At 48.2% G+C, this 21,951-nt stretch overlaps 2 protein-coding genes across 4 annotated transcripts in view; one reads left to right on the forward strand and one right to left on the reverse strand.

The window, feature by feature from the left end:
* Window positions 1-21,951, reverse strand: part of LOC139048613 (uncharacterized) — a 334,616-nt gene that overhangs the window by 304,876 nt on the left and 7,789 nt on the right. The window contains exon 1 of one of the 2 annotated variants that reach the window (XR_011507819.1): window positions 17,989-18,266. The exons of the other annotated variant lie outside the window; for it this stretch is intronic. The gene's annotated coding sequence lies outside the window, so the exon portion shown is untranslated. Of the gene's footprint in view, window positions 1-17,988; window positions 18,267-21,951 lie in introns of those variants that run through there. 2 annotated transcript variants of the gene reach the window in all.
* LOC135921167 (5'-nucleotidase-like) overlaps window positions 1-21,951 on the forward strand; it is a 232,739-nt gene that overhangs the window by 180,154 nt on the left and 30,634 nt on the right. For both annotated transcript variants that reach the window (XR_011507818.1, XM_070523042.1), the window contains exon 4: window positions 20,214-20,372. Coding sequence is in view for 1 of the 2 variants with exons in the window: in XM_070523042.1 (XP_070379143.1) it covers window positions 20,214-20,372 (159 nt within the window). In the remaining variant the exon portion in view is untranslated. The remainder of the gene's footprint in view (window positions 1-20,213; window positions 20,373-21,951) is intronic.

The following is a 21,951-nucleotide window of genomic DNA, read 5'->3' on the forward strand; positions in this document are numbered from 1 at the left end:
GGCTACAGCCCTTTCTTCCTTGTGTATGGACGATCTCCTTCCACCATATTCGACAGAGAACTATTTTTCGCACCTTCTTCGCCTAACGCGTCGCTTCCAGAAGATTTTGCTGCCCGAGTTGCTCATTGCCGTCAAATCGCCCGGCAAAGCACAGAAGCTACCCAAGCTGAGCGCAAGCGTTACTGCGACAACAAACGCCGTGACCTACGTTTTCACCCAGGAGACCAAGTCCTGCTTTGGACTCCAGTCCGCACCCCAGGCCTCTGTGAGAAGTTCCTTCCACGCTACATTGGTCCATACACCGTTGTGCAGCAAACATCTGCAGTGAACTATCTCGTCCGCCCAGTACACTCCGTCACTGACTGGCGCCGCCGGAATGCCGAAATTGTTCACGTGTCGCGGATGAAGCCTTTCACTCCCTGTTTAGATAATCTCTAATCTGCGGCCAGGCTGGCCGCTTCCATGACGGGGGGAAGTTAGTGTAAGCACTATTAACGTACTTCGTCGTTTTCATTTGTACATAGCCATCATCATCTTCCCTCTTCTTCGACTTCTTCGCGCGTGAGCTGCGGGCGTTGCCTTTTGTGGAATAAACAGCGCTGGACAACTTGATCGGTCTCGGTATTATAATAAATATATATATATATATATATATATATATATATATATATATATATATATATATATATATATATATATATACATATATATATATATATATATATATATATATATATATATGTGTGTGTGTATGTGTCTACATTTAGGTGCTTCTAAGCTTCCCCCTTCCTCTTTCTACCTCTGTTACGTCCCAGCTTCCCGCATTTCCCATCCATACATCATTTTTTAAAACATTGACACTCCTAACTCTAACACAAAATAACGTAGCCAAAGGCCATGCTTCTTGCAGAATTCGGTAGATTTACTTCCAGATTATAGTGGGCAGTTGAACCAGTAAATTACATGTGCTGCATTGGTTGGCACCACTACAAATTTAACTTTGTGGTTGGCATAATGTCCCCGCATAACATATTTATTCTAAGCTCCCTTTCTTTAACTACGCATTAGGTCATGTCGTTCTGCGGAAAAAGATATTGATACCTGTGCCTATTTATCTTTCCCGGGTGATCACTTTTTCACCGGCTAACAAAGGTTAAACGTTATCGCTCGGCACAAGAAGGGCCTACATCAGATGTCACGTTGCAGTGATGAAAAAGAAAACAGTCGCAAAACTGTGGACGACGAAACGAATATTTTATTGGGTGAACCGGTGCCCACTAAAGCAACTTACACTCGAAGCACAACGATAGCGGCGAACTCTGTCGGTGATCGTAAAACTGTTATCTCTTACGCTTTTTCGATTAAGGTCCTCAATCATTTGTTGCACTTCATGCATGGCGTTGCTGAACTAGACAATGCCATCTGCGAGCAGAAGGATTCTAAGACATTGGGCATTGATTGTGATTCCTAAGCTTTGCCAGTCTAATAGCATGTGTAATAGTTTCATAGTGTGGTGTGTATCTATGGCGAACTAGTCTAGGCCACGGGTCGTCCGGTCTACTTCGTTGTTTTTGTGTGAGCTTGTATTAGGCCCGCGCTACCAACATGAATCTGAGCTTTAGCAACCAAGTAGACTGCCTTACCTCCTTGACTGGCGTATATCAGCTGCTCAGAAATCAAAAGAATACAACGGTTCCGAAAGACATCAAGGTAGTAAATAGCCAGAGGCTTAAAAACAAGCGCATCGCTAAAACAACCGTTTCGATAAGGAGACTTGATTTCGTTAGAGATTGGGCAGCAGCATTTATTATTCATTTATTTCAAATACTGCATGCGATGCTTCACCCAAGCAGGAGTGAAATGACGCATTCTTATACTCTGAAAGGTATAAAAACGTGCAATTTGAACACAAATACAACTTACACAAAAATATACAGAAATACCATACAGAAAATACAATTTTAGCAGGTAAATAGACATTGTAGTGCCCCAGTAAGATCTTGTGAGGGAAAAAAAAACACATGGCGGTAATAAATTCCACTCTTCGTTCATAGCCAGCATATTAGTACATCTGAGGATTACTAATAGACTCGGTCGAAGCAGGAAGGCGATTCCAGCCTTTGCTTGCTTTAAGAAAATGACTGAGAGTACAGATTAATTTGAAATTTCACGCCTTGTTTTTTTGTATGAAAACGCGGGATGACAAATGGCGGGGAGTTGTAAGAGGCATTTAAGACGCACGCAATAACGCGAACTAGGACATCTTGCATTAGGGTGTGGCAGCTCAGCTGTTAACATCGTGGGATAGACGCTGGCTAAACTAGACTCATTTGAGAGGAATAATCCAGCGGAATGGTTTTGCATGGAATTATTCAGAACATTGGCGAAATAATCTACAAATTGTAAACGTCTTATGCACATTCGAGCATTGAATGTACAAGTGATTTTAGAGCAGAATACTTCGATGGAGCGGGAATGGCATGGAAGTTGAAGTTGAGGTTCTGACGAAACCTAGCCGCGTCGGAAGAGTCATGGAGAAAACAGGCGACAGACGCTGACAAGATGATTTTTTTGTGCCTGCCATTGACTAGTTATGAGTGATTTCATATACAGACAATGGCATGCACTTTGAATTGTTAAGATGGCAATCTTAATCCGATCTAAGCCTGCACCTTAGGTCATGTACTTAACTAAATAGAACCTCGATATACCTTCCTGATTGGCCCTTCATTGTCAAGAAGGCTCCCGTGCGGCAGCCCAAACATCAGTGACAAACTTCACCGTGGTCGGCGTATGCGTTCTTGCCACATCACGGAAGTTACTACAACGAAACACGAGCGTAGTAATTTATATCGTTCCGGACGTGCTTAGTTATTTACATAAACTCATAGGCACGCACAAAATTAGTTAAACTTAAAGCTCTGAATTAATTTCAATGTTCCACAGTGACTTGCCAGGCATCCCGACGGCTTCAGAGGCAAAATATTGTATTTCGTCGGCAAACGCAATCGAAGTACCGCGGAAAAGTTGGCGATGCTCGTTGCTGAAGTTGATGACAAGCAACTGAGAACGGCCACAACTAAGCTGTAGCGCGCTCCTAGCCGCACAAGCACCTTGCGTCAGTAGATGGGATACGTTGCTTTGTGCGACCACTTCGCCTTCGCGCATTCCACCGCACATAACTTCCACTAGGACACTGGCTCATCGAGGAAGCGTAACGATTTCGGCGGAAACACGATGGGCGTCGTCACGTCGGTTGTCGTCGTATCCGTTGATTGCTCGGTCGGCTGAGAAGGGGACTACATTTCCCCGTATGTCAACAACAACGCCGTATTCTTGCAGAAAGTGAACCTCTAGAATGAGGTCGCGGGAGCAATCGCGCAGGACAAGGCAGCTCGATCCTCGAATCCGAACTGTAGCTGTGCAGGTTCCCAGTGGAGTAACGAAGTGGCCACCAGCCGTCCGAATCTGCGAACCATGCCAAGAGGTAATTACTTTCTTCAGAAGCGTCGCTTTCTCCCCGCTCAAAATAGAAACGTCCGCAACGGTATCCACTAAAGCGCTAACCGCGTAACCATCAATCACCACCGGCATGTCGAGCGAAAGCTGGTCACTTTGTTCAGCTGCAGTTGTCGTCGAATCGGGGCCCGTCCTTGCCCTCGTCGATCGGAGGTCCTCAGCGCTCTCACTCCCGGCGGCCTCACCCCCGAATGTCGCTGTAGTTGGCCTTCCCGGCGGGGACTTGGCGATCTTGCACTCGAATATCGTTGGGGCCATGGGGAAAATTGCCTTGGTGACGGCGAGCGTGACTGCAGCCCGGAGACGTGGGTATGGGCGCTGACGGTACAAAAAAAAAAGATCTGCCTCACCGCAGTGGAAGCACAGATGACGGCGGTCCCCTGTGCGCCAGACTTCCGACTTCCGAGGGGTCACCCGTCGATCGTCGGCGTAATGCACTGGCTGCTCCAGCTGAAGTACAGCAGGAGGGCCGGCAGGGCGAAACGCTGGAGTAGTGTATCTTTCTGCCATGTTGTGTACCGGCTGGGCTGGGCAAAGCGCAAGCGGTGTAGTGGCGTGAACGAACAACGGGGGTGATGAAGCAGGGAGTCTGGGGGATTTCGCGTAGGTCGCACGCCGGTGTTCATTCGGTGCAGGCGCGTTGTCAACAAAATGAAAGGTGGACCGGAGTGGTTGGTGCACTTCATTTTATACAGCACTCGCGATGGAGCTCACCGTAACCTGTGACGTGCCGTAAACCTTCCGCATTTCTTCGCGCACAACGGTGTGGATGAGTTCTAAAAGGTTGTCGTCGTTGCCTCCAGTAACCGTAAAAATATCTGAATGAGAAGTCGCGTTCACTTGCCGCTCATAGTAGTTCGATCGCTGCTGAAGCGATTGAACTACTACTAACAGCATCACATATTAACAGCATCAGGTAAAAATTAGGCGACAGTGATTGGAAGGCTCCGCACAAGACCTGCCAAGAGCAGCTCCTTCACTCCTCGCATCAGGTGACGCAACTTCTTGTCAGCGGTCATTCCTGGGTCTGCTCGTCTGAAGAGTCGCGTCATGTCTTCGAAGGAGGTGGTGACACTTTCGTTTGTGAGCTGGACGCGGGCCTGTATCGCACGTTCTGCTCGTTCGCGGCGACCAGCACTGGCGTAGGCGTCTAGGAGCTGACGGCGGAACTGAGGCCCCAACATCAGTTGCTCCTCACGGTTTTGAAACCACGTATGCGCGCCATCCTCCAGGCACAAATAGACCTTTCTAAGTTTAGTCGCGTCGACCCATTCGTTGTACTTGGCCACGTGCTCAAAATCAGCCATCCAATCTCCGACGTCTTCCAACACGTTGCCATAGAATGACTTTGAAACCCGTGGGTTCTGAAGTGTGTCCCTGTCGTCATCGTATTACCCATACCAGTTGAGGTGGTTGCAATCGTTGTGTTGTCTTCCGGAGACAGCCCCCTGATCTTATGACTGGCCCAATGGACGGGAGCCTTAATTTGTACTGCGCTGGTGGTTCCGCTTCCAGGAGAGGTCTGCGGTATGAGTTTGAAATACCCAGCACTTCCACCACATTGTCACGTGTCTTCAAAGAGGACCAGCGACGTTTAATGCAGACAGCGGGCTCCCGAAAAACACGGTGGTGGGACCTAGCTGTCGAGAGGGCGGGAGTAACAGGCGCGCTTCCTCCTTCTTGTTCTTCTTGCCTCTTCTCTTGCACTATGCCCACTACTACAGATGGCAACATTGTGGTTTTGGCACGTAATATTTCAGTATTTAATTATATTTTGTCACATTTCACTGTAAAGACTGCGGATGCTGGCCCGTTCTGAGTGGCACAGCCATTCTAAGAGGGTATGCAAGCCAGGTAACACGGCAAAAGGTAGGAAGCATTCAATACAGCAAAACTATCAGAGAGAGAGATTAAGCCCCACTAGAAATTATTTGTTTCAGAGGAGGTGAAATTGTACATGGGTGTCATGGCTACACACGAGGGCTGTGCCACTTTATCAAAGCACAAGAATTGGCGTTGTCGTGACTGTTGTCTTGTACAGTTGTCTTATTTCTGTGTTTTGTGTTGCGTGAGCAACACGCAATGAACATTAGTTGACTGTGAGAGCTTTTTCGTTTGTGTATTTGCCTGTCCCATCATTCGAGGTATTTAGACACACATATGTAGCAGCCAGCCCAGTCCACACAGGGATTCAGTATGACAGAGTAAATTAATCAAATATAGAACATATATGAGTAAACAAATTTCTATAGTGTGCGCAAGCAATGCTGTATTTACTAGAGGCATACTGACTTCTTCCGAACGTTACTGGATCATGGGCACACATCCACACTTTAGCAGTGCTGCTAATTACATGACCACCTATTATGTTTGTTATAGCTGTAACGCAGGCGGCGTTTCCTTCTCGGTGCACATCATCGCCCTCTATACTTTCACATCTTTCTCAATCGCCAATCCTGCTCCTGCATTACCCTGTGCGCATTCGCTGCCCACGGCCACAATAAAGGCCCACGAAAGGCCTTTATTGAGATACCATGTAGAAGTAGTCGCGAGAGTCATGGTCAGCCGAGTGCCTGACGAAATTTATCTGACCAGCCGCATGTCGCCATTTTCTTCTTGGCCTGTCTTGAATGCCCCACGTCCTATTGAAGGGCAAGCCAAAAACGCCCATAAGAATGCGCCCATAAGAACATCAGATTTTCCTTCGTGCAGACGAAGCCCACAGGGCAAGTCAAACAGGCTGACCATAGATAAGAGACATTAAATGGGCGACATTTGTGACTTCTGTCTTTCCTTACCGTCGGCCATTTCATGCGAGACGGGCCATGCGGTAGGTTAGTTCGCTTATGCAATCGGTGACAAGATAGGTTCCAATGTTGTGGACTATCAGCTTTTAAAATAACCTACGTTTTCTTGTTAGTGTGCACAGCAACCCTATATTAACACGGTCACGTGTACTTGTTTATCCTTATCGGGTCACCACGTGGTACTGTCTAAGCAATGTTATTGCTCAGTGCAGGACACGCGTGCATGTTTCGGAAGCTTCTCCAATGTTATCGATAGTTGTATCACTGTCTGTTTTCACCGAACCTTGTGTAGTTTCATTGAATGCATGCTTGACGTGAATTATGAAGTACTTTCTGGAAGACACGCGGGCACCCGCGTTTGTTGATACATTCGAGGACTCATATATAAAAGCCGACGTGCTTGACCCGCTCATCTGATTTCGACGGACGCCGACTGTGTTCGGTGCTATCCTTGTGCTTTGCGCGTAACTTGTTTTTATGGGCACAGGTTCGCCCAATAAGTACATCATTTCATCATTCGCATTTTTTCTGCTGAGTTCTTGATGGTGACTACAACGTGACAATATCACATGTCGGTGTCGGCGGTCATATCGTGCCTTTGAGCGGTCTTATGAAACTAAGGTGAGCAAAGAAGCAAGTCGTTGGGCCTGCTCAGCAAGAGAGACAGTTTTGGACATGCAAATATTATTGTGGTTAGAAAATAGGGAGATATAGTCTTGTTGATAACGAGGCGTACATCCGTAAAGAACAAAGAAGGGATTGCATAATGTAGTTTCGTGCAATTAGTTATTAAACGCGCACCTAATGAAAGATAGCACCCTATCGAAGCTCCTATGGTCCGACGCAACATACATGAACAACCTGTTTGTAAGGGTCCTGCTGGTGCATTCCGTAAAGTCATAGTTTTCTGGATGATACGAATGAAATTTTGAAAACGTTAACTAAGTGGAGAACGCATCTCTTTGACCATGTCGAAAATGAACGGCCGCCCTTGACCCGATAAGACGACTATGAGAGGTCTTTGTCGGAGAATGAGGAAATGAAATAGCAAAGGGTGCACTTCGGTTGCAGCCGCCGATATTAGAGCAGCTGTCCCACACTAGCGTGTAAACTTATCTGCACGCATGGCAATCCAACAATTCTCATCAGATGACCGCTGGAAAGAACAGAGAAGGCCAATGCCGACTCACTTAAGGGGACCCTGAAACGATTTTGACGATTTTCTAGAAGCGTACTGATTCGTTAGAGTAGGTTCTTCTGGTCATTAATTGACGCATCCAAGTGCACCGCGTAAAGCGTGTTATTTACTATAAGGCTTTAAAAATGTACATCGCTGCCGATCGCAGCACACTGTTAGGCTGAATTTTCAGCCGCCCTACCCATATCACGTAAATCACTCGTATGACGTCATCAGGGCGAGCTATTCGATTGGCTGCCCAGGGCGCGTCATCGATAATTTTTCCACCTTCATGGTGAACAAATGATGTTCGTAATAGTCGGAATGTTAGTTAATTTGTTTCTATAAAAAGAAAGTTACAGAAAGAGAAGGCACAAGAAAAATATTTCACTAAACTTAAGCACTTCCGGCACACAAAGCGTCGTCTGCTTGAGTTACGACGTGCTCCATTTTGACGAGAGCTCCGCGGTCAGAGTCGGTCTCAGTCTTTTCGCGAGCACTATGATTCGACTTCGTTGCATTGTGGACTGCAAAGTTGGGACTGGCAATATGTCAAGCTGTGACATCGTGTCCCTCTGCATCGCAGCAGACGAGCAGACTGGCTGCAGCGCATCGGACTGCCGCTATCCGATCAGCGCCAGGATTTGCGCGTATGCGGCTGTAACTTAACACCGGAAGATTATTAACGCAATAGCCTGTCGCGAGTCTGGTGTTAGGGTAAACGCAAGCGCAAGAGGACAGGGCCTGGCCGTGTCTCCTTGCGTGTTTTTCACGGGAAGAGCAGAATCGCAAATGTTAATGGTCTGCATAGTGCAGCCACCTGGCGGCACAGAGCTCAACTACGCACAGTAGCGGTAACAAAATGTATTCTGCTTTGCTGCTGGTGTAAATTTTTCGCAGGAGTGTAATGGTTACCACGTTGTTTTTGTAAATTTTTAAAATGTTTTACACTTGGTTATAGCAATATTAGCTCCTTGTATGACTGGTTAACTCTGCGCCAACGGGTGGCTGGACCGTGGAGACTGACCAGGCAGATCACGTTCGTCTACGCTACCGCTCCTTCATCAGCTTGAGTTTATGACTCCACCCTTCCGCGGAACGCCCGGCTAGGCTGTAGTTACCGGAATACCAGGCACGTTCGGCGCTGTAACAGAATGCTCGCAACGCACAATGCTTCGATAGCTCTTGCTTCGGTCGACTGCCGAGCAGCTGGCGGAGAGTTTGGATAGGCTTCGCGCGCTCGCCCCTAGAGAACCGGAAGTCGACGACATGACGTGTCATCATGACGCAAAGCCAGTGAAGGCGAGCTTAGCCCCGTTCACTCGGTTAACGAGTTGAGGGGTAAATGCAAGTCTATGGAGGAGGGTAACTTCTAATCGTCCGTAGCCCTCTTAATGTGAGGAGGTTCACACAAATTGTGGTGCGAGTGATTAACTTTAGCTGTACCCTACGCGTCTACAAAATTTGCCTGAACTGTTTCAGGGGCCCATTAAAAGGAGTGCTAGGGGATTTCACTGGACGTAGTGGACCAGGAGCAGTACTCGTCTGACTCTTATGACGTTGACCCTCGCTGTAGTTCTATTGCACTCTTAGTTCGTCTGACGTATTTTAGTTCAGTAGAAACTTTCTTGAACGCGGTATAACGTTCACGCAGATCCAAAATGGCCAGGTCTTGGATCGTCATGCATATCGCGCAAAATGGAAACGCGGAGACTACGCGGGACCCCCCGGAGATATTGTAGGCTTGTGGTAGAATTGTTTTGTGTACAGTACCCCATCATCAACACAGAAACGAGTTGTTCCGGCGTCCAACAATGAACACGCAGCGTGAAAGCAACCAGAATAAGAACGTTTATTCGGGATTGCTTCACAACATATATAGTATACCGGCGGCTGCATGATAACAACCACGTGTTACAGATAGCATGGTAGCCAGGGCACTTGCATAGAGCGCATGCGCGTCTGATACCATACATCTCCATCAGCGCAATATTTAAAAGTCTGCGAGCACAATACGGGACTCTTGGTGGAAATCCTAGTCGTAGTGAAGACGACTGGGCTGCCGCTTTTGTCGGGTGGGCCGCCTTGGCACATATTGGGTGGGCTGGGTTGTAGGCTGCGATACTCCAGCGTTTTCCTGGACATGCGTGGGCTGAGTTGTAGGCTGTGGTGCTCCTGCGTTTTCCTGGGAAATGTCTTCACTTTCAGAGTCATCATCCGTTAAGTCACGCCGGAATGGCTCACGTGTGGCTAGAAGATGTCGGTTGCGTCGAAGCACCTTGTTGTCCTCTATAAGGACACGATAAGACCTTGGTGCCACCAGGCTCATGACTTGAGCTTTGCGGTCTCATGCATCCTCTCGTACTCGTACAACTGCATCTTTCTTGAGTGCTGGCAGATTTTTTCCTTCGGGTGGCCTTTGGCTGCGTGGTTGGCGCCGAGACGTCAGTTGACTGGAGCATGACACGAAGTCTGGTAACCGAGTGTGTAACTTCCTGCCTTGGAGGAGTTCTCCAGGGGACCGACCTTCGGCTTGTGGAGTCGAGCGATAGCCCTGTAGACCCAACCAGAAGTCCTCGTTGAGCTCGCCAGTCTTCTTCATTATTCCTTTCTCAATTTGGACTCCTTTCTCGGCGAGACCATTGCACCGTGGGAATCTCTGACTCGACGTCACATGCTAGCATTCGTATCTGGATGCGAACAAAGCAAACTGATGAAATGAAAACTGAGGACCGTTGTCGGTGCAGACTTCCAACGCAATTTCATACCTTGCAAAAATTGAGCTAAGCGTAGCAATGACAGTGCACGTCGTAGTGTCGATTAGCTTTTCGACTTCAGGAAAGTTTGAAAACGAGTCAAACGCACACAGGTAGGAGTTTCCGCCGTACATAAAAAATGTCAACACGTACCCTGTACCAGGCATGGTCTGGGATCAGCCTATGCACCACTTGTTCGGTTTGTTGTTTGTAGGCGTATTTTTGACAAACAGAACAGGTCTTGACAATGTTTTCAATGTCCGTATTGAGTCGCGGCCAAAAAACCAAGTGACGGGCTCTCGCTTTGCACCTATTTATGCCTAAGTGACCATCATGAATGCCACCGAGTATTTCAGCTCTCATAGCCTTTGGGATGACGACTTTGGTCCCCTTCATATGAATGCCCTTGACTTCTGATAACTCAGGACTGAATGGTTGCATCCACCCTTCAATTTCTTCTCCATTCCTTGCCGCAACGCCGTCTGCAAGTCTGGGTCAGCGGCCGTCGCTTCTGCCAGTCGATCAAACATTTTCTTGTTTACCAGCTCCGACGTCACGCTCACTGCATGGACGTCAACGTCATCAGTGAAGTCATCTTTGTCGCTTGGAACGGCCGACGATGACCTTGATAGCATATCGGCCAGGAACAGTTGTGTGCCTGGGACAAAGTGAAGAACTTAATCGTACCTTAGCAAGCGCAGAAAGAACCGTTGCAGACTTGGTGGCATGTCGCCAATGGCTTTCAAAGCAATTGCTAACAGTGGTGTGTGCTCGGTCTCAATTACAACCCTGCGGCCGTAAACGGAATGCAAAAAATTCTCACCACCGAAAGTAATGGCCATCGTTTTTTTTCTCTATTTGCGCGTATCTTTGTTCAGCCTCAGTCATTGTGCGTGATGCATAAGCGACCGGCCGCTAACTACCACCATAATTCTGAAGAAGGGAACCACCAATCCCATTTTTGGAAGCATCTGCAACGACCTTCGTCTCCCTAGCAGGATCGAAAATGGCTAGCAAAGGTGGACTGCTCAATGTGTCGCAGACAGCTTGCCATTCTTTGGAGTCGTTTTCGGACCATTCAAAAACGGAGTCTTTTTTAATGAGGCTTCGTAGGAGCGTCGTCCTTTCCGCCAGATGCGGTATGTATTTTCCGAAATAATTCACGACCCCGAGCCATCTGTGAACGCCGGCTTTGTCCTTTGGCTGAGGCATTCCACTTAATGGTGCGGTCTTTGCGGGGTTAGGTCTTATTCCGTCTTTGCTTATGACATCACCCAAGAAGTCAATTTCGGTCAGACCGAATTTGCATTTCGCCGCGTGGAGTGCAAGGCCGGCTTTTTAGCTAGTTGCAAGACTGTGCGGAGGCGAGTATCGTGCTCATACTTTGTGCTCCCCGATATCAGTATGTCATCGATATAGATTTGCACCCCTCAAGCCTGGTCGAATATTTCATTCATAGTTCTCTAGAAAACTTCTGGCGCCGAAGCAATGCCGAAGGGAAGTCTCAAGAAACGGTAGCGTCCAAAAGGCGCTCCAATTGTGCAGACCTTTGACGTAGTCTCATTTAAGGGGATTTGATGGAAGCCCGAGTTCGCGTCGATGCGAGAGAAAAAAGCGGCACCGGAAAACTCAGCCTCAATGTCTTCTCGTCGCGGCATTCGTTAATGCTCTCGCTTTAAGCACTCGTTAATTCGTCTCGGGTCAATGTATATGCGCAGTTTCCCCATCGTTTTTGCGTGCTGCAACAAACGGGCTCACCCAGTCCGTCGGTTCGCTGACTTTGGCCATGATTGCAGCACGTTCCATCCGATCTAGCTCTTCTCGCATGGGCTCGAGCAACGCCAAGGGCGCCCGTCGCACCGGCTGAACCACAGAACCATGTGGTACTGGCATGCTAGACAGCCGATGCCCTGGAACAGCTCGGGAAATTCCTTGACCAGTTGGTCAGTGCTGTTCGTGTGCACAGCGTTGACAGAACGAGACACTAGTCCTAACACTTCGCCTGCAGACAGCCCAAGTATGGCTTGGCTGCTCTCCCTTAAAATGAAGACGTCGAAATGCCCACTTCGGTCGTTCACAGCCACTGGTAGCGTAGCGCCCCCGATGTGCTTTATAACGTCGCCGGTGGATGAGCGGAGGACGGAGGGGCTTGCTCTTAAAGCAGACTTCACTTTGAGTCTTTCAAAAACGGAGTAAGGCAACAAATTCGCTTGCGAGCCTGTGTCTACTTTCAGAGACGCTAGTTGGGAAGCCACTCTCGCGTGGACAACCCAATCGGCTCTGTTGCCTGTGCTGACGTCAAGGATTTCGAATCCTTTCTGCTCGTCACGTACTTCGCTCACTTGAGAACCTTTTCTGCAACAGGCTGAGACGTGGCCAACGCCACTGCACCGAAAGCATGTTTTGCCGAATCCTGGGCATCTGCCACGTTCGTGGACGCGGTTACACTTAGAACACTTGAACTGCCTGCGTGCTTTGATCCGAGCCACTTCCTGTTCTCGTTGAGCCTCGTCATGCTCCGAACCTTCTACAGGTTGTTCACAAGCTGAACATTTGCCTTGCTTTGCTGGCGCGTTTTAATTTGTGCTACTTGCTTCTCCACTTGAGCCCATACATTGTTTTGCTGGGCGCATACCTCTTCAGCACGTGGTGGCGCCGGAGGGCACGTTGCGGGGGGTCATCCACGGGGTGGACGCGGGGACCTCGCCGGAAGAGCTCAAGACGAACCTACGAACCCGAACGCAGGGAGTGAAGATAATGGCAGCCAGAATGCTAGGCCGATCGAGCACGGCTGTCATTACTTTCGAAGGCCCCATTCTCCCCAAGCAAGTTTTATACTACGGGGGAGAAATGTGGTGCTACCCCTACAGGCCGACCAGACAGATATGCTACATATGTTGCCAGCAAGGACACCGCTCGCACGTTTGCCCAAACCCGAACATCAAGGCCTGCAAGCAATGCGGAGAGCAAGACCCAATTACAGAGCATCAATGCACACCCAAATGCCTAGTCTGCGGGGGCGACCACAAGACGGGCACTAGGGACTGCAAACAACGATAAAGACAGCGGAGGAGCTGCGCGGCAGATCCGCCCTAAAGGGCCAGCAATGGCGGAGCCGGAGCAGGAGCCGTAGCTGAGGAAAAAGACCAAGTTGGTTTGGAGAAGAAGACGACTCCCGGGACCAAAGCAGAGGCATTTCAAGGAGCCGGAGCCGAGGAAGAAGCACGAGCCAGGACGGACGCCGGGACGAGTCCTACCCGCCACTGGGGAAGCAGAACGGGCCCGGAACAAAACAACAGCAGACGAAAGGTGGCGTTAAGGTGAGCTGGAGAGCAGGCCCTCCCAAATCACTATTTCCGCACTCGGATACCAACACTACACAGACAAACAATGAAAAGAAACTAGAGAAGGAAAACAAGGCATTAAGAAAGGAGTTAGAGCAATGTCGCGAAGAGACTAGGCAACTTAAAAGAAAACTAGACAAGCTCATCAAAGAATTGCAGTGGCAGAGACAGGGGAGGAACGTGACAAACACGTCGGCTCCATCAGTTGAGGACACGCAACAGACAGAAGAGCAAAACTTCAGAGACGAGATCAAAGATTTCATGATAACAGTACAGAAGCAGATGCACGAAATGCAGCAAAATCAAGCGTTGCAGGAACAGAGCTTCCGCACCTACGTTAAAAACCAAAATACCCAAAGAAGCACTAACGACGCCAGAGATAGACTCTACAATGAGAGGCGTTTCGGACCTGAAAGCCAAAGTGCAAACAATAACAACACAACATGGCAGGACAAAACCAATTAAACGTATGGCAGTGGAACTGCAGAGGGTATCGGAGGAAGCAGGGCCTCTTAGAGCAGTTCATTAACACTAAAGGAGCACAACCAGACATAATCATGCTACAGGAAACCAACATAACACCCACGCTAAGGGGATACACGTGCCAAGAGAGCGGAAGGACCGCAACCCTCATTAGCAATAAGATAGTAACCATAGCACACAAGGAGATTGAGGGGACAAAAATTGAACACGTGATCACAGAAATCATACCCAAAAAGAAATATAAAGGGAGAAGCAAGTTCATAATAAACCTTTATAGCCCCCCTAGACCAAAAGATGGAGATTTCGAGAAGCTGTTTGCCGAGGCAGACAAACTAGCCAGATCGAACACACTCATCATAGCAGGGGACTTTAATGCCAAAAGTCCGAACTGGGGCTACCAGAAGGCAGAACGAAAAGGACAAAAGATAAGTGACGCGGCGGAAAGGATCAGATGTGAGCTACTCACAGACGAAAACCAACCTACGCGACTAGGGAATAGCGTAAGCCCAGATACCTGCCCAGATCTAACCTTTGTGAGAGGAGCAAGCCAGGTCGAATGGGAGAACACGCTAGAAAACCTAGGCAGCGATCACTACATCATAAGAACGTCAATAGAGGCAGGAAGAATCAAGAGAAAGATAGGATTGGCCCATTTAACAGATTGGGACGCGTTCAGACAAGGAAGTCAACAACTAAAGGGAGAGATCACATCCATCAAGGAATGGTGTCGGCAGCTCAAACAAATACAGGAAACATATACGCATGAAATAGATAGGACGGAGCAAGTACCGGAGGTGGACAAACGTCTGCTTGGGGGATAGGAAGCGAGACGTGGGCTCACTAAAAGATGGAAAAGACAAAAGCTTAACAAGAAACTCGAAAAGAAAATAGCAGAAATCACAGCAAAAGCAGAGGAATATGCAACGCAACTGGCCAGGCAAAGCTGGCAACAGTTTAGCAGTTCGCTACAAGGTACGCTCAACACGGCCAAAACGTGGCGCATTCTGAAAGCATTAATGGACCCAGGGAAAACAAAGGCAGAGAGCAACAAGGCAATCCAGAGGCTGATTCACCAGTACGATGGTACCAAATGGCACCTAATGGCGGCCTTGAAAAACAAATGCTACGGACAGGAAAGACCCGAAGAATCTAAAGGGGAATATCAGGGGGAAGAAAACGCAGATATGGACAGGCCAGTCACACGAGAAGAAGTGAACGCAGCTCTGGGGTCCCTAACCAAAAACAAAGCACCAGGAGCAGACAAAATTAACAACTCCCTCATTCGCAACCTAACGAGGAGGCGATAGATCAATTAACAATCTACTTAAACAAATTGTGGAACGAGGGAACGATCCCGCAGGAATGGAAACACGCCGAGGTCGTAATGACCCCGAAGCCAGGAAAGAAACTACAGATAGAAAACCTAAGACCAATCTCCCTCACCTCGTGCATGGGAAAGTTATACAAAAGAATAATCACAAAGAGAATACAGCAACTCATGGAAGGGAAGGAACTGTATCCGCACAGTATGTTTGGCTTCCGAGCAAAGCTATCAACACAGGATGTCCTCCTACAGATTAAGGAAGAGGTCCTAAACAAAGCACCCAAGACAGGAGAAAACATCATAATGGCACTAGACATGAAGGGAGCCTTCGATAATGTCAGCCACACGGCAATAATGGAAGGGCTTCAAAACATAAATTCTGGGAAGAGGACTCATGACTACGTGAGAGCCTTCCTAGCAAAAAGAACGGCCAAAATAGGACTAGGGGATATAAGAAGCGAAACCTTTGTCACCCCAAGCAAAGGTACGCCACAGGAATCAGTCATTTCACCCATACTGTTTAACATTGCGATGCTTGGCCTGGCCAGGGAACTAGGCGAAATCGAGGGCATACGACATGCAATGTATGCGGACGATATCACAATATGGGCCAACCAAGGGACGCTAGGACAAAAGCAAGAGAAACTGCAAGAGGCAGCAAACCGCGTAGAAAACTATGTTAAGGCAAGAGGCCTGGCTTGCTCCACACAGAAATCGGAAATACTCAGAATTGGAAAGAACCCCACCAAGGCCGAAATCGAAATAAACTTAGAGGGCCAGCTTATAGCGGAAAAGAACATGATAAGATTTCTAGGATTGTGGCTCCAAAGCAGCGGAAAATGCAGTCACACAATTAGCTTACTCCAAAAATCGACAGATCAAGTAAGCAGGATGATTACGACAGTTTCAAATAGAAGACATGGCATGAAAGAGGCAGACACGATCAAGTTGGTTAAAAGTTTAGTGGTCAGCAGAGTCACATACTCACTACCTTGCCACTTGATGAACAAGCTAGAAAGAGAACAAGCAGAAACTATGCTTAGGAAGGCGTACAAAACGGCGCTGCACCTACCGAGGAATACTTCAAACGACAAGCTACTGCAGCTAGGAATACACAATACGTTCAGCGAGCTGGCAGAAGCGCAACTATACACACAAATAGCGAGACTTTGGCAGTCGGCTACAGGAAGAATGCTCCTAAAGAGACTAGGATACGATACGAAAGGGGCAATAGATCGAGAGGCAGACATCCCAGACAACATCAGACAAACCCTCAGAATAAGTCCAATTCCACGCAACATGGATGCGAACCTACACGCAGCCAGAAGGCAGGCAAGGGCACATTACGTGGAAGGCCACCTGGCAACACAGGAAAACACGGTGTACGCGGATGCAGGGCTATACCCGTGGGACAAGCACACTAAAACACGCAGAGTAGCTACGGCTGTAGTAGACTAAATGGGAGAGACAATCAGCTGCGCAACCATAAGGAATTGCACGGTAGCGGAGGGGGAAGAGGTCGCCATAGCGCTTGCAGCTACCGAAGGCTACCGAAGTAACAGATCACTGACCATATTAACAGACTCCAAAGCTGCATGCAGGCACTACATGCAGGGGAGAGTCTGTAAAGAGGCCCTGCGAATCCTCCTCGGAGCAGGAACCCTCGGAAATAATGTGACACAGAAACTTTTATGGATACCGGCCCATACCGGGATAGAAGGGAACGTGAGAGCAGACAGTCTAGTTCGCGAGATCACATACCGAGCTGGACAGATAGAGCCTCTCGAGAACCCTACAACGGTGGAGCCGACGTGTGCGGAAATATTAAACTACTATAGAGGGCAGAGAATCAAATATCCTCCGCCGCACACACTACTTACACAACAGGAAGCAGCCGACTGGAGAAGGCTACAAACCGGAACTTTCTATTATCTACACATATTAAGTAAAATGTACCCGACACAATACAGAAACTCCTGCCCATGGTGCGGAGAAATACCAACTCTTTACCACATAACATGAGAATGTAAGCATAACTACACATTCCATAAACATAAAAACCCGAGTGCGGAGCAATGGGAGGGCCTGCTCACCAGCAGCGAGCTCACCGCCCAAAGGGCGATCGTGCAGCACGCGTGCAAAGTGGCCAGGCTCAGTGGAGCCCTGGAATAGGGGCACACCCGTGCTGAGAAGCCAGGCAGCAAGCGCAAGACGGCTCACCGCTAAACCCCTTGATAGAACCAATAAAGTTTTTCTCTCTCTTTCTCTCCGCCTTCAGTAACGTAAGGTCCTTAACTTTCAGCATCTTTTCGCGCAAATTCACATTCTTTGTTCCAAAGACAATCTGGTCGCTGACCATGGAGTCACTTAGGTTTCCAAAATTGCAACTTCGTGCAAGTCTATCCAAGTCCCGTGAAAAATGTTCGAAAGGTTCGCCCTCAACTTGCGTTCTTGAGAGAAAGACATACCGTTCGTACACATCGTTCTGCTGCTGCTGGCAGTACTCCTCAAACTTCTTAGTAACTGTTTCATAATCTTCCTTGTTTTCGCTCTCCGAGAACAAGAAATTGTTAAATACCTCTAGGGCGTCCTCTCCGGCCACGGTGAGCAGCAGTCCGGTCTTATCTCGCAACGTCTGTGGTTCCTTCGGCGGCTCCGTGGCCTGTAGGAACAGCTCGAACCGCTGCGTGAAGAGGCTCCCGTTCTACGCGTTGCTACCGGGCAGCACCAGCGGCTGTGGTGGCTTCACTAAATCCATCGTGCCCGTGCACAGCAACGCCTCTTCCACCAGCGTGTTACTGCATACGTGAGGGCGATCCCACTTCTGACACCATTTTCCTGCGTCCAACAATGAACACGCAGCGTGAAAGCAACCAGAAGAACGTTTATTCGCGATTGCTTCCCAACATATATAGTGTACCGGCGGCTGCATGATAACAGCCACGTGTCACAGATAGCATGCTGGCCAGGGCACATGCATAGAGCGCATGCGCGTCTGATGGAATACATGAGTGACCAGTGCTCATTTCCGTGGAGTAGGGAGCAATGGCTCTAATGTTATGTCTTTTTGTACCTCGATCACGAAGGTATTGAGATCAAGAAATAATTGCTCAAATGGTGTGAAACAGCGATCATAGTTGTCTGCGTAGTAGTGTGTCGTTGGAAGGTGCATGCGCTGGAGGTAGTCCACATCGGCGTGTCGTTGGCCACTTTTGTAAGGAAAGGTAAAGTCATATTTCTGTAAACAAAATGTCCAACGTGCAAGCCGACGGGCTGGATCACAGAGATTAGCCACCCAGAAAACAGAATGGCGGTCTGCCACTCTGGTGGTGTGGCGACGCACAAAGTATGACCTGAAGCGCTCTACTGCAAAGGTCACTGCAAGATGTTATTTCTCTGTGGCGGTGTAGCTGCACTCGGATTTGCTCAAGGAGTGATGCGCAGTGGCAAGCACGTGTTCCTTACCTTTGGGTTGAATAAATAGAGTGCCGACGCCGATACCCCTAGACTCCGCATTAACTGTGGGAGTCGCAGGGTCGAAATGTCGGAGAATGGGATGGGACGTCAGATGAAACTTAAGCTAACAAAAACAGACCTCACATTCAGGGATCCATTCAATAGAAGTGCCTTTCGAAGGATGCAGGTCAGCGAACACACAGCGTTCACAAATGCATGAAGAAACCCGCGGAGGTATGAGCAAAGGCCAAAGAAACAGCATAGCTCCTTTACTGAGCGAGGTTGTTTGAACGCTTCGACAGCAGCAGGCTTCGTTGCACTGGGTTATGCGCCATGCTTATTCAATAGATGGCCCAAAACCAGTGTTTGGCGCTCTCCAAAGTAGAATTTCTTGGAGTTGAGCATCGAACACGCTTTGCCCAAGCGCTCTAGCGCAAGATCGAGACATGCGTTGTGGGCACGCGGACACGCAAAAATAACTACATTGTCTAAAGAGCACAAACACACTTCCCGCTTAAAACTACGCAGGATTCTGTCCATAAGGTACTCGAAAGGTACAGACGCATTGCACAGTCCGAACGCATCACATAGAAGTAAAACAAGTCAATCTGTTGTTACAAATCTTATTTTCTCCTTTGCTCCCTTGTGCATAGAAATCTGCTAGTACCCCGACCTGAGGTCAAGAGAATAAAAGTAACATGTTGATGAAAGGCAGTAGATAGCATCATCATTACGTAGAAGATGGCACGCGTCTTTATAGGAGAGTCCTGAGGTAGCGATAGTCAACTCCAAATCTACATCTACCATCCTCCTTCTTATCCAGCAAGAGTGGTGCTGCCCACGCACTACATGATACTTAAATTATATTCTTATTTACCATTTCGCGGACTTGGTCGTTGATCACCTTGAGCTCCGATTGTGAGACTCCGTACCACTTCTATTGCAAATGCTGTGAAGATCCCATATCTATGCGATGAGCTATACTATAATCAGGAAGCGATGGCGACCCTCTTGACAGCAAAATTAGTTCTTGCTCATACGTCATAACAAGTCCAATTGGTGAATGTAACTTGCGGTGCACATCCAAGATTCGACATGAATTAGATCCCTAAATTGCTTGCACCTAACGCTTCTTTAGCCACTCGTCACATTACCGAATAAGTGCAAATAATATACTGGCTGAGAACTTCTGTCGACTGATATCCTGGGGAAAGCACCGTTGTTTTATTACGCAAAGGTGTAAATCTATTCTACAAAGTGCCTGTCAACAACGCTTAGCATCAGTAAAACTTCTAAACATTCGTAACTTCACAATGGCTTTATCAAACTCCCGTGTGTTCTTTTCAGCAAATCTAACTCTAGGTGATGTGCTTGGTGCCATGCCGTATGACAGTGATCTGGTCATCATGAACATGACCGGTGCTGACCTCTTGAATATGTTTGAGTTCGGAGTGACCAATTTTACCTGGCTGCCAGATTTGAATGGTCGGTTTCTGCAAGGCGCAGGTAAATTTTCCTCCACTGACATATCTCTTCCACTGTATCTCACTACCAAAGGTTTACATTACATCAACCCAGAAGCCACTAGATATTGCCTATTTATATTTCTTGTAATTCTATTTATTGTTAGGGAGTGCTTTACCTAGAAAAGAATGACAGACGTAGAGAAGAAAATCATAAGAAGACTACGGCGATAACTGCACGAAACAGTTTATTAGGTTCCGTGATTTCACTCTAGTGCACTAAAAATTGCGACGAATAATTATATCGGAAGTACAATAGTTGAAATAGCAACTAGCTTCGACAGCTCACATGCGAAAAACAGGGGAGTGACAGAGAACAGTAAGGCTCTGAGTAATAAAGGCTTGGTAAATCGTGTTGTTCGTGAGTGAAGATGCCTTAAGCCTCGCGTCAAAGCAGGCTCGATGCCTATTTCCATTCTTATGGTCGTTGAACGAGTGTGAATACCAAAACACGTTAGAATACGATTATCTATGTTGTCTTTGCTGGACATGTCACATGTCACATATTCATATTGCGTTAACAGGCCTCTAGTGAATGCGGTGTTGCCTTAAAAACGTGCCGTAGAAAGTTATACTGCGGTGTATGTGGGTAATTATGACCATGTAACTAACAGAAGTCGCAGTTTCACGAGTAGCGAAGTATGTTTTCCGCTAAACTTCTTCCGCGCTCTGCGCACACCCAGAGCCATCTTGCGGCAAACACAAAAGACCCCCTCCGCGCAATGTACGGTGCTGCCCCGACACGTGGCGCGGCACTCACCCCATGACCGCGTCCGCCTTCATGGCGCGTCGGGGCCCGGCTATCTCTGCCGATCGCGACGTTCGGCTGGCGTAGCGCGTTTGAGTAGGCGGTGCGAACGGGGTGCGATAATGCTATCGCGTTCCACCCTTGAAGGCGAAGCTTAAGCGTCCTCCAATTTTTGTCCCAGCTGGCTTGAAAGTGATGACAACCATTAGAGAATAATTTTGTACGCGCACTCTCACATGAGATGGCTGTCCAAAATGACACCAGATTTGCCATGATGTCGAAACAATGAACCTGGGTTCGAACATCAATGCAGCCACACACATTTGCACGCCGACAACTAGAGACGATGGTCATCGATACAGTTTCTGTAACTCTAATGGCCCACCGGTTATCTGCCCTGCGCATTACATGGACTGCCCAGGACCAGTTTACGCGCAAACGTAACTGGAGTTGGGCAGTCCATGTAATGCGTTCGTGTAATAATCCACGTTATTCAACTATCCAGCTCGTCAAATCAGTGGGAGATGTGTGAGGGCGCGAAGCAAGCCAACGGGGAACGCGCCTGGAGGTGAAGAGAACCGCGCGACAGATAAAGTACGAAGGAGCGCGTGCGCACGTTCCAGTAATGCTTCCCAGAGGATATTGTGGGTAACGTTGAGCGAATATGGGAAGGAGAAACGAGGCGATGCATCGCGGAGGACGAGGGTAGGCAGGGTAGGCAGAGGCGCGCGTGGTTTACCTCCTCTGACAGTTGCTACAGGTTTTGTTTGCGATACATACGTAAGGGGATAACATCGCCTTCCTGCGCCGGGCG

Source organism: Dermacentor albipictus, chromosome 8 (assembly GCF_038994185.2).
Source record: "Dermacentor albipictus isolate Rhodes 1998 colony chromosome 8, USDA_Dalb.pri_finalv2, whole genome shotgun sequence".
NCBI classification, from domain to species: Eukaryota; Metazoa; Arthropoda; class Arachnida; order Ixodida; family Ixodidae; genus Dermacentor; species Dermacentor albipictus.